Source organism: Leguminivora glycinivorella, chromosome 7 (genome assembly GCF_023078275.1).
Source record: "Leguminivora glycinivorella isolate SPB_JAAS2020 chromosome 7, LegGlyc_1.1, whole genome shotgun sequence".
NCBI lineage: Eukaryota > Metazoa > Arthropoda > Insecta > Lepidoptera > Tortricidae > Leguminivora > Leguminivora glycinivorella.
In genome coordinates, this window is record NC_062977.1 from 11679305 (window position 1) to 11690906 (window position 11602).

Sequence of the window (11602 nt, forward strand, 5' to 3'; positions counted from 1 at the left end):
AATAGATACAAGGTACGTAGGGTTCATCAGTAGACATGACACTGATTACCGATGATTGGATGGGCATACCTAGTGTACCTATGAAATGTTAAAAGTATTAAATAAAGTAGCCTTAAAATACCTAACACAAATAAAACTAACTAAACTTAAAACATCTTGGTAAAATAAAAGGAACCATTAATATTCTTTAATTATTTGTCTTTAAACAATTTTGCAATAGTTTTGACGCCAAAAGAACTAACTGCATAAAACCGACCATTAAGAGAGCGTGCGAGCATAAATCATGAGAAGTAGAACCCATTATGTCAGCTGTAAAAGGAGAGTGCAGTCATAGTGCAATGCTTCGCCATCTTCCAATGCGCTTTGTGCGTCAAGGCACGTCCCTGGAATGCATTGATGTGCTCAAGTGTTGGCCCTGTATGGCCAAGACTACCGAGCGAAGGCGAGACATCGTCAAGTAAACCAATATTTGCCGATCTATATCGCGATTTAGTTCAGTTTTAGATACACAAAATTAGGATTATTTTAAAAATAATAAATCTGGAGAGGCTCGCTGACGTGATTTTCAAATAGGTAAGTTTAGGGAAAACATTGACGTGAATAATTGGCAAAAAACCTTCTAAAAGTAAGTATGTCAGGTACTGTAGGTACCTATACAAAAATGTTTTTGTCGTCACGTTCGTTCGGTGGATCTGTCCATACTGAACGTTACTGGTGTTATATTGTAACTATAACACCTTTGCACCGTTGCTTCCGGTCTACTACCGGTGATGCCGGTCTGTGTGCACTGGGCCAACCTAGCACGAATCGCTTGAGGCGACAGCTCGTCGGCGCTTGGTTCATGCGCGGGCTCTCAGTTACACACCACACATGCAGTCATGCACTTTACTATACCATCATAGCATTGAGCCAGCAACTAACAAACAGAGAATGCAAGCTGGCGTAAAGACAAACTCAGGTAATAATAATAATTTTGCCTTGCTGAATGATTGTTTATTTTATTAATGTGACAGTCGGTAAACGAGCAGATGAGCCTCACAATCACTATCGGGTGCGTAGCCAAATGCACAAACGCTTACGATAACATCGTTGTCATAGCTAGCTAGCTCTATCGTTCTTCCGTATTGGAGTGACAGAGCCAGCCACTGCGTGTCGATTGGCTTCTGGCGTCAACGATGGTCATTTCGGCTAAGCCGGCTGTAGTGGCTCGGCAGCAGGCCTAGCACATGATGGCCGCGGGAGTATGTCGCCGCGAGATAGACTACCTGTCCTTATGTCATTAATACAATTAGACAAAGACGTGTCATCTATCTCGCGGCGACATACTCCCGCGGCCATCATGTGCTAGGCCTACTGAGCCAGAATTCGTTTCGCCAAGTAGCGTCACTATATATATATATATATATGTCACTTTGGCTAATCCGACTGGAATTTCGCAATCATCGAATTTATAGGGCCGTACATACAATTTCGATGTCTGAATTTCGTTAATGTTTTTTAACTAACTCATCAAAGAGTAATTAACTCTACGAGTAGGTACCTATGTAGGTAGAGCAATATTCAGTGCGGATTACTACACTCATAATATTACCATTAGATTAAAGTATTTCTTTTAGACGTTTCGTTTTTAGCGTTTTCACAACATATAAGATATCGGTCCTATACTTATTGGATCGGATAATGTGAAAACGGTGTCATAGTTGAGATCATTTAATTACCGGGTTGCAACATTTATGTGATGAGATGAATGCATTTTCTAATTTCTCCTATTAACTTTTTTAATTTCATTGTTCGACATTATATTATACAGATACAATTTTTTTACCGAAAACTCATACATCGTCACGTAGTTTCTATATCGTGCTGTACTTTTCCTAGTTCACATTTTATTCACACTTACGCAATTCATGTACTTACTATTATGTAGGTAGAGGTATGGTACCTACCTACTTATATGTGACTAAAGTAATTTCATTATATGTATCATGATGTTTAGCTATAAGACGGCGTATTATGATTTATATTTTTATGCAAGTGTTCATGATGGTTACCTACTGAAATACATACGTGCACATTTGAATTAATTTTATTGCACTTTGTCATCCCATTGCGTAAGATGGGCATGCGCTGCGTGCGTCCATATGCACGACGTACCTACCTACATAATGCATGCTCGTTTTATGATAGCTCCTATTATATGTTACGAGCTTTCACTGTCCCTGTAATCCCTACATGAGATATACTTAGCGATACTGTCTTCCTGTTAAAACTCAACGTTTAATCAAGTGTATAGAAAAATATATGTAATGAATGAAATGTTTGATTTACCTACTTTCTTGTGCTGTGTCGATGTATTGTTGTAGAGTTTCTTAGGTTTAAAGTACGTAGTTAGTGATAATGACTAGCTCAGTGACAGTATTACTGAATGGGCTTAAGTAATTAAAACTCAGTGGGTACGTGACATTACCTACCTGGTAAAAGTGAATAGATGTCCGCTTTTGCTACTGTAAAACCGCAGAACCGTCCGCTATACGTGGGGCTGGAAACGTTGCGACACTGGTCTGTACTCGCGGTGGGAAATTCTATTCTTACGTCCCTACAAGGCACTAACGGCACACACTATTCTATTATAGTTAGAAATCAGAATGTTATTCCGTAATAATAGCATGGTACAATAATTATGGACCATTTCTATACACGGTTTTACTGCCGAGTGCCGTCATTTGGACGAATACGTCTATCCTACTTTATTTTATGCGGATACCAATTGAGTAACATCTATTAATCCGTCTGACCCATTCATAGCGAATGCTTTTTGGCTGATTGATTTGTAATAATTATTAGGTGTGTTTCTGCTCTCGGTTCTTTATGTCGGTGGCGCATTCGTGATCCCATTGAGCTATGTAACGTGCCCATGACCGAGTTGCTTGATGGACACAAACTTATTTAGATAGGGAAAAGTATACCATAAAAAGTATGCACTACACCTCAACAAATTTTTAATATAGAAATCTGAGATATTATTATACTATATATTATACGTCATGGTATTTAACCTGGAAAATATAAAATCAAATCACTTTTTATGCAATTTTCATACAATATCGCTCTTCATCGTTCGTAAAGTTTCTATTGGCATAGTTAGGTCATTGTATTGATTTTATTCATCATTATTGTATGGGTATTTGTAAATAAAAATTACTATCGCTACCAATATAATTTGCATGTGGCGCATGTAAATTGTCATATAGTAATAATACGCTTAAGGATTTGAATACTCGACTACTAACTACTAACACCCTAAAATCATGTCACGTAAATGTTTCGGCATGGGGTATTACGTAAGTAACTATTACTGTCACTATCCTACGCCACTGAATATGTATGGCATACCAAAATTGATCCCTTGTTTGGCCAACGCTTCTGTTGCAAAATTCCTATCGAATGTAAGGAGCGAGTTTCTCTTGTTTATATCTTTAATGAAACACTCAAAATACTTAGTTAATATGTTGTTGCATTAAAAATAATTGTACCAATTTGTACTAAGATATTACACGGTTATCTCATATCATAAATTATGTAAGAATGTTAAATATTTAGTAGACCTTTTCGGGCAAGGTAGTACTTTGCAATCATTATCGTTAAAACGATCTGATGAGTGCGGGGTAATGTATACCTCTGTAGTGAACAAAAGCGTCTTCAACTATATTTCTCATAATCGTAATAATATTTTGTAATAGACCTAAGTACTTCTAAGTAGTTATATTTTAGTGCCCTATACAAATGGTGATCTTTAGTATTAGCAGAACGGTGACTGAAAGGGGATTGCACAATTGATAAAATCTACTACAAATCCAAATCGGTTGGGTAAATCTACTACACAACATTGTCAACTTTAATAGTGGAATCAATTAAAGCTTTATGGCTAGTGATTCAATTTTAATGACTGCAATTGGAATAAAGCAAATAATTTGAAAGAATAGATCAAACAAAAGACATCAACGCGCTTCGATTTAATGAAAAAGAAGCACATTGATGTCTTTCATAATAGTTGAAAAGATATTGACACTTTTTTCTTTACGTTTTATAAATTAAACGGCAAATATCTCAAAAACCATTTTTTTTCGCAATGTCCTATCATCCCTTTTTGTTTTGGGGTTTGTTTTAGGGACACCCGGTATGTCTCCCTGTTTAAAATAATCATATAGAACGTAGATTATATTACAGCAGTCATAACTGGCCCCGTAGCCGAATGGCAATTCTACGACGCGAACCGAAAACGAAACGCCGCGACAGGTAGTCTGGCTCTGTCGCGCCAATACGCAAGAGCGATAGAGATAGATATCTACGAGCGTTTCGCTTCGTGAGCGATTCGTGAGCGTTTGTGCAATCGGCTCCGCACGCAGAACGATTACCATCAGAGAGCGCAAGTGCCGGAGCGTACACCGCCACTGCCGTGTACAGTATCATCTGTAACATATACAGGGCGCTCGCGAACACGCGGATCGACTTGCAGAACCGCACTTCCTGCAAATTATATAATGCGTACATATATTTTCAAGGAAAGTTATAAAGTAAACTATGACAGAAAATAAACATAATATGCATAAAAAAGAAAATTAAAAAATAGGCTCTTTTTTTGTTCCATATACATTGGTACAAATCATATTCAATAGTCGTAGTCCATGACATCTTTAAAATGTATTAAAATAGTGCAAAACTGGGTCAAGCTTGTAACATTGAAATACATATATTAAGAAAATATTCAAGTGTTTACCAAGTACTCGTAACAAGAAGTCAAACGTAGTCTCATGAACACCGGCAGATAAAGTTGGCTTGTGATGGGCGCCACTAGTATGAAGCAAACGCAAATCATCCAAAATTGAGCACCGCCGATATACATCTCCGCTGGGTTTCCTAATAACTCTATAGCTGTTATGAAACTGAAATTAATGAATGCTTGTTTTAGTTGATTATTGAAAGGGAGATAAAATGTAAATTACCATAAAGATTTAATTTGATTCACCTCGCAGCAAGGCTTAAGGCCATTGGAAATGTGCCCATAGAGGAACCGCCGAGTAGAAAATCGTCACTGGTTGTCTGTTTTTCTCCAAAATATCCGTAAAAGACGCCGATCGCGCAGGACACGATCAGCATGGTGGCCAGGACGCTGTAGTCCTCCCAGTGGAACAGTTGGCTAACCTCAGTCTCATTTTGAACACTTGTTCTATTCGCACTGACTGTATTCGGCGTCGCTGACGTAAAAGTCCCATAGCAGCATACTATAACAATTGCAGAGATCTGAAAAAAAATCTTCCCATAAGGAAATACACAACTGATGTCAAAATATCTATATTAATTGGCCAAACCGCATTTTTAGGAATCTATAAAAGTTGTGAAATATGTATTTTAAGAGCGTCTTCAAATTAGCCTCCAAACCTGGCATCTATTAACTGAAGCGCATTCGTATCAATCACGTCGTAAAACGTGAAGTGTAATTGCATAATCGGCGAGTGGGCGATCCAGCCGTTCAATCAAATAATTTTCGCCAGATCAATTTACACCGCCGCACGTTGTTTATCAATTGCGGGAAATTAAAAGCATGACAGTATAGTACATTACAGCAGAGGCCGGAAAATGAGCATTTCCGGCCAAGTGGGTATATAGGGATACGAGGCGATTCACGCCTAGGCATATATAGTACTTTTCTCAAACATGCAAGGAAATAAAAATAAAAACCGGCCAAGTGCGACTAGTGCGAGTCGGACTCGCCCACCGAGGGTTCCGTATCCGTACAAACTTTCAAAAGTTAAAATAATTTCATGTTTCTCAAATAACACGAAAAAATTATAGACTAGAAGTTTAGGTACTAATGAACATTGTTGTGTATAAGCGCCGTCTCTCGGCGAATTCGCTAATTTGCGCGATCTGTATAGTATGTTGGTTTTTCAGAGATAATTATTTACAATGTTAACCGATTTTACATTTTACTTCAAAAAAAATTCTTTTCACAACAAACAAAATGTTTTGATATGTACAATTTCAGCTCCTTCTAACGAATCTAACGATACCCCACGACCTAGTAACTTGACATTTACAGTTTGCCTCCCTTTCATTTTTGCCATTTTCTAAACATTAATATTAATTTAAAAAAAAATACTTTAAATTTGTACAGGTTAACAATTTTCATAATTATTCCAAATTTCAAAATAACTAGTTCTCGAGATATTTAGTAATGTGACAGACGGACAGAGTCGCACCATAAGGGTTCCTTTTGTACAGTCAACCAATTGGAACCCTAGGGCACTGTAGAACTATGTCATAGTGACGTTATAAATCAGATTGTATGAAATCTCTTACTGCTTGTCATTTTGACATGGTTGTAGAGTGGCCTAGGGTTCCAATTGGTTGACTGTACCTTTTTGGTACGGAACCCTAAAAATGCTCCTAACCTAACCTTTGCTTTTTATGTCTGATAACGTGACAACCAACCTTTAAAAACAATACCTGCCTTTTGTCAAACCAGCCAGCTGTACGAATGACAAAATTTGACAAAAATAAAAAAGTTACTTTGCAAGGCCTAGGCCTGAAATGTAGTATGAAATCCCATTTCAGGCCTCTCGAGTTGTTGCGCCCAAAAAGCGATACTTCCGAGTAAACACAATATTTCATATAGAAAAAAATATTTTACTGAAGTAGAGTCCGCTTAAGTTAACTTTGCACCGTGTTTGATTCAGTAATGATAACACAGACTGCGATAGTGTTTTAGACTTCAAACTTGCTGTCAAACACGGTGTAGAGTTAGCTTCGCCTGACTCTACGTACTTATATTACATATAATTGAAAAATACTACAATTAGCGCTTACGACTAAATGAGTTGACCAACAAGTGAGTCGCACGCAGTAATTTTCTTAGTCATAAGAAACGATAACAATAACGTAGCGTAGCTAAATAATCCGGTTGAGATCTGGACGAAGCTCCCGCGAACCGGCTGGTTCCGGACAGCTTAACTACGCCGTGTCCTACACTCACGCATGGACATTCCTCAAGGGTGATGGTGACGCGTGCCTACATTCCTTACAATTAGTATCATTTTCTTTCGTCACTCAATGAACATTTTCTAGGTACTTATATTATATATTATGGTTCACTTTGACAAAAAATATTAAATAGTAAGTAAAAAAATATTAAATAGTAATTTACTATACCTATTCAAATATCTTCGGACAGTTATCAATATATTCAAGAATAGCATATCAATAAAAACAAAACATTGATGTAGGGTCTGATATAAAGGTATAAAATGAGCTAGAAGTGGATCAACTATTAAAGTCCGTGACCGTACCTAATTAATCTTTCATCCTCAATTAAAAGAAAAGACTCGAAAAAACAAAGTTAGGAAAATTGATATCTAAATACCATCAGCGTCTAATTTTGAATTGTATACAAAATTTCACATTGTACTAGACGCAATTCACAATAATGTTATAGAAATATATGTAGGTGATTTTCATACAATAAATACCCCTTGAGTTGCAGGCGTCCATAGGTTACGGTGACCGCTTTCCATTAGGCGGGGCGTATACATGTTTGCCACCGACATGGTATTAAAAAAAAAAGAAATGAAAGTCCTTTCCATGCTTTTGTGGTTTTCATTAATTATGTAATATCAACGTTAGTTCTATTACTTATTATGTTGCCTTTCTTAAAATGCCTCTAAAAATAAGTACCGTTTATTATGGTCTTTTAATATGTTAGGCAGGGATGTAACGGAAGTGTTTTTAACGGAACCGAAAGCGGAAGCAGAAGTTTTGTATTTAGTTTAACGGAAGCAGAAGCGGAACCGGAACCAGAAGCGGAACTTATGGATGTTAAAAACGAAAAGAAAAAATACCACATAGGTATAACATAAATCAAAACTAATTAAATTACCTAGAACTTTTAGGTGTTTACTGTTTACTAACTAAGAATTTAAGAACTGGCTTGGCCTTCCGCCTTGGCGTTTAGTATTGCAGCACGTGGCAAGCAGAGAAATGAGCGAATGACAGGTATAGACCTGTTGGTCTTTGATGTACGCCGCTCATGTCTCACCATCGCGCTAGGTTCCGACATCCGTTATAACTTCCGTTTGAAAAATAACAGAACCGGAACAGAAGCGGATGTGCAAAACAAAACGGAAGTTCTGCAGAAACGGAAGCAGAAGCAGAGCTCCGTTACATCCCTGATGTTAGGTACTGATTCCGTTTGAATTTGAATATTTTATCGAACCACACAGGTTTAGCATAGTCGCGAAGGGGCGTGTGTCCACGACCTGCGCAGGCAGCAGTCAAAGGTTAATCGTGATTTAACTAATTATCGAAGGAAGGTATGTTTGAAAAATCGTCTAATTACCATCGGACGGCTAGCGAGTAGGATGGTTCCTTCACCTTCACTTACTTAATTGCCGTTTTGAAATAGCCGATGTGCAACATTTAAAAACCTTTTGGGTCAACTCGAAAATAAGAATCAAGTAATGTCTAATCCATATTTACATTCTGTCATTCTGTTTACATACCTATGTTGTTATTGTTTTTCTATGATACTAAGGTACATTATTAAAGGGACTTCAGGTTCGAGCGCCATCTCAGCGGTCCCGTGTAGTGAATAATTTCTTTATCTTTTGCTCATTAATGTTGTTTAAAGTGTAATATCGATAGCTTATTATGCAGTAAACTAATGTTGTAGTGAGAAGCTGATGAAGAATTAATCTCGAAACGCGTTTAGCCACTTTTTTGTCGTCAAGGGCCGGTAATCCACGTGCTCTTGTAAAATCTAGCTATCAATTTAACACTGTCGTACTTACCGTACCAAAATTTATAACAATTAGCTCATATCACCTTGACACTGGCAAAATAGTCCCAATGGACTGAAGACATTTAATTTTAAAAACTTAACTTAACTTAACCTTATTATTAAAGAATGTATTCACTGATCACATGTTCACTGATTGAAGCACAGAAAAATAATTATATTGTACAGTACAGTTGTATTTGTTTAATAGGTACCGTTCAGGTTAAATTCGCGAACAATTTACAATGTCACGCCACGAAAATGGAGATTATTTCAGATATAAAATTGTATGATTTCACTTTTTTAATATGTGGGTTATATTAATAAGCGTGCGTGTTACCTATTATTAAACAAATACCTGCGGGCCGATTTTTGAGTCTCACGCGTTCGAATTCAGAAAATTGTCACTGAAAATAATAGGCAAGTCACCGTTTTCAACCGGTATTTTAGTGACAGTGAGACTCAAAAATCGGCCTATAGGTTTTTCCTGCGTATAGGTTTTTTTCAGAACCTACAGGATTTTTTCATTGACTAATAGTTATTTGTTATACAAGGGGGCAAAGTTGTATTTTAACGCCGAGTGTGGATTTGAAAAACGAGCAAGTGAAAGGATACTATAGTTGAACCACGAGCGAAGCGAGTGGTTCGAGAATAGAATCCAGAACTTGCGAGTTTTTTAACACACGAGAAGTAAAATACATTTGCACCCGAGTGTTACACAAAACTTTTCCCCTCACTATAGCGAGGAAACTATAACGCAAAAAATGCGTTTATCACTGCTTCCAGTAGTTCCACAGGTGGTAAATCATCTTTATTACTAGATTCACCTACTTTTATCAATTTTAAAGCAATTAATTTGACTTTATTCAAGGTTAAATTACTTTACCCACTAGTGGATAAAATGTGTTTTTACCCGCTGGTATTAAAGGACAAAACACGTGTTTCCGAGCTAGTGAGGGGAAAAGTACTTTTCCTTTTTTTATTCATAATTTCATATTATTAAGTATTAATGTTAATTAATGACCTTAGGTGGGTAATTTTTACCCGTACCTACACATAAAAGAGTATCTTCAAGTTGCACAAAAATAGACATTTGAAGACTTACCACAATTTTGTAAGGGTGGATTTGATTATTCAAATAATTAACTTTTCGGTCGTCCATTTCCGCGGCGCTTTAGACTGTCAAATGGTGTTTTAATCACAATGAACAAAGCGGGACCGTTATTTGTTTACATGCGTTGATGATGTTATTGATGATGGTCTCGTGATTGATGTGCCACTGTCGGGTCCCGGACGCACTGTGAGCCGGGACTAGCCGTGATAGTTGCCGACCATGCACACCAATCAATGGTAATTAACTCGCCATGAAGATGGTCCAGTTCGTTAACCGAAGTGTACACATTTACACTTTGCTTTTCTGTCAATTTCCTTATTGTAGTCTTCGTCGGGTATAAATAATGTTTAGCCAAGTCTAGCGATGTATTAGGTATGCTGTTTTGAGTTTATTAAACACCGATAAGAACCAAAGCGGTAAAACGAATACGACTACGCAATGCGGTCGTTTATTTAAGTCTTAAAGTCGTCCTGAGCACATTAGAAATGCCTCAACGTGAGTTGAAAATTCCTTTAAATTCCAATTTTGGCGGAATTATATGACTCATACATTTTGATAAAATGTTTACCTAAGAGTTTTGTGCAGGTTTGTTGTGTCGTGCGACTTAGAGGTATAATTCATTCAGTTCATTTTTTAATACCTAGTTTTCGATAATGATGAACAATGTTGCACTAAAAGTTCACTTTGTCACTAGTTGTATCAATGAAGTAGGTAATTTATATTCTTGAAAGGCATCTATTTCTAACGGCTTGCTGTGTAATGCGCTCGGCAAAACGTGTTATCAATCGATCACAAACAATACTAACCATAGGTACGTTATATGTTATATTATATGAATGCGAGTAATGTTAGGTTGGTATGTGTTTTCTAAAGTAGCACATCAAAGTATTTGTTACACTTATGCAATAGTTACTTGTGAGATATTTATAAATTATTACTTGAATGGTCGTAGAAAATATTTTAAATAAAAAATACCATTTTCAGTACAGATGGTCGTCTTTTTCGTCGAGAAGTGGTTCATTATATGCCAGGTCGAAACTTCAGAGGCTCATCTGTACTGAAAAACGTCGTACGATACACGTGCGAAAAGGAAATTCGTAACTCGTGTAATGTACTATTCTAGGAGGGCATAATATTATGTATTTGTTTTAGCTTAATAATGATGAGTACCTACCTGGGCGATTGACCTTCGCTCGGAGTTCTATTTTATTATACCGTGTTTTTAGATTTAATCATTTATCATTTAATTATTTTGCAATCATGTACAACATCATTTTTAAGAAAAAAAAACCCGCCGCCTTTGGGGTTCTGGTGAAAGCTACTTGTGAATGTTGGATTATGTAGAAATGTGTAGGTATTTTTTTAAACTGTTAAAAGCAGTTGCTTTAATTATTTGATGGCAACAAAAATCAATATATGTATACCGTTAAGGTCTGAGGAGTTTCCTTTATTCCTCATGAATCCGATTATAAGAAATCGAAGCTTGACAAAATTTTACTTGAAAACTCAATATGCTTAACAAACATAACTAAATAAATGTTACTGTTCTGAACTTAAATGCATGCTGTTCTTATAAAAATACCAAAGTCACTATAAGTGTGCCCTTCAGATTTGAGGAGTTCGGTTCTGTGACTATCATCAGCACTTTTCCACTGCAC

The 11602-nt window shown here is 36.8% G+C and overlaps 1 protein-coding gene across 2 annotated transcripts in view; it reads right to left on the reverse strand.

The window, feature by feature from the left end:
* Window positions 1-10702, reverse strand: part of LOC125227792 (sodium-coupled monocarboxylate transporter 1-like) — a 38332-nt gene extending 27630 nt beyond the window's left edge. The window contains exons 1-4 of one of the 2 annotated variants that reach the window (XM_048132134.1): window positions 10513-10702; window positions 5027-5301; window positions 4778-4943; window positions 4416-4527 (exon numbers count right to left, since the gene is read on the reverse strand). In XM_048132134.1, coding sequence (XP_047988091.1) covers window positions 4416-4527; window positions 4778-4943; window positions 5027-5157 — 409 coding nt within the window. In that variant the 5' untranslated portion in view covers window positions 5158-5301; window positions 10513-10702. Of the gene's footprint in view, window positions 1-4415; window positions 4528-4777; window positions 4944-5026; window positions 5302-9935; window positions 10365-10512 lie in introns of those variants that run through there. The other variant, XM_048132133.1, reaches the window with a different exon arrangement.
* Window positions 10703-11602: the final 900 nt, after the last annotated feature.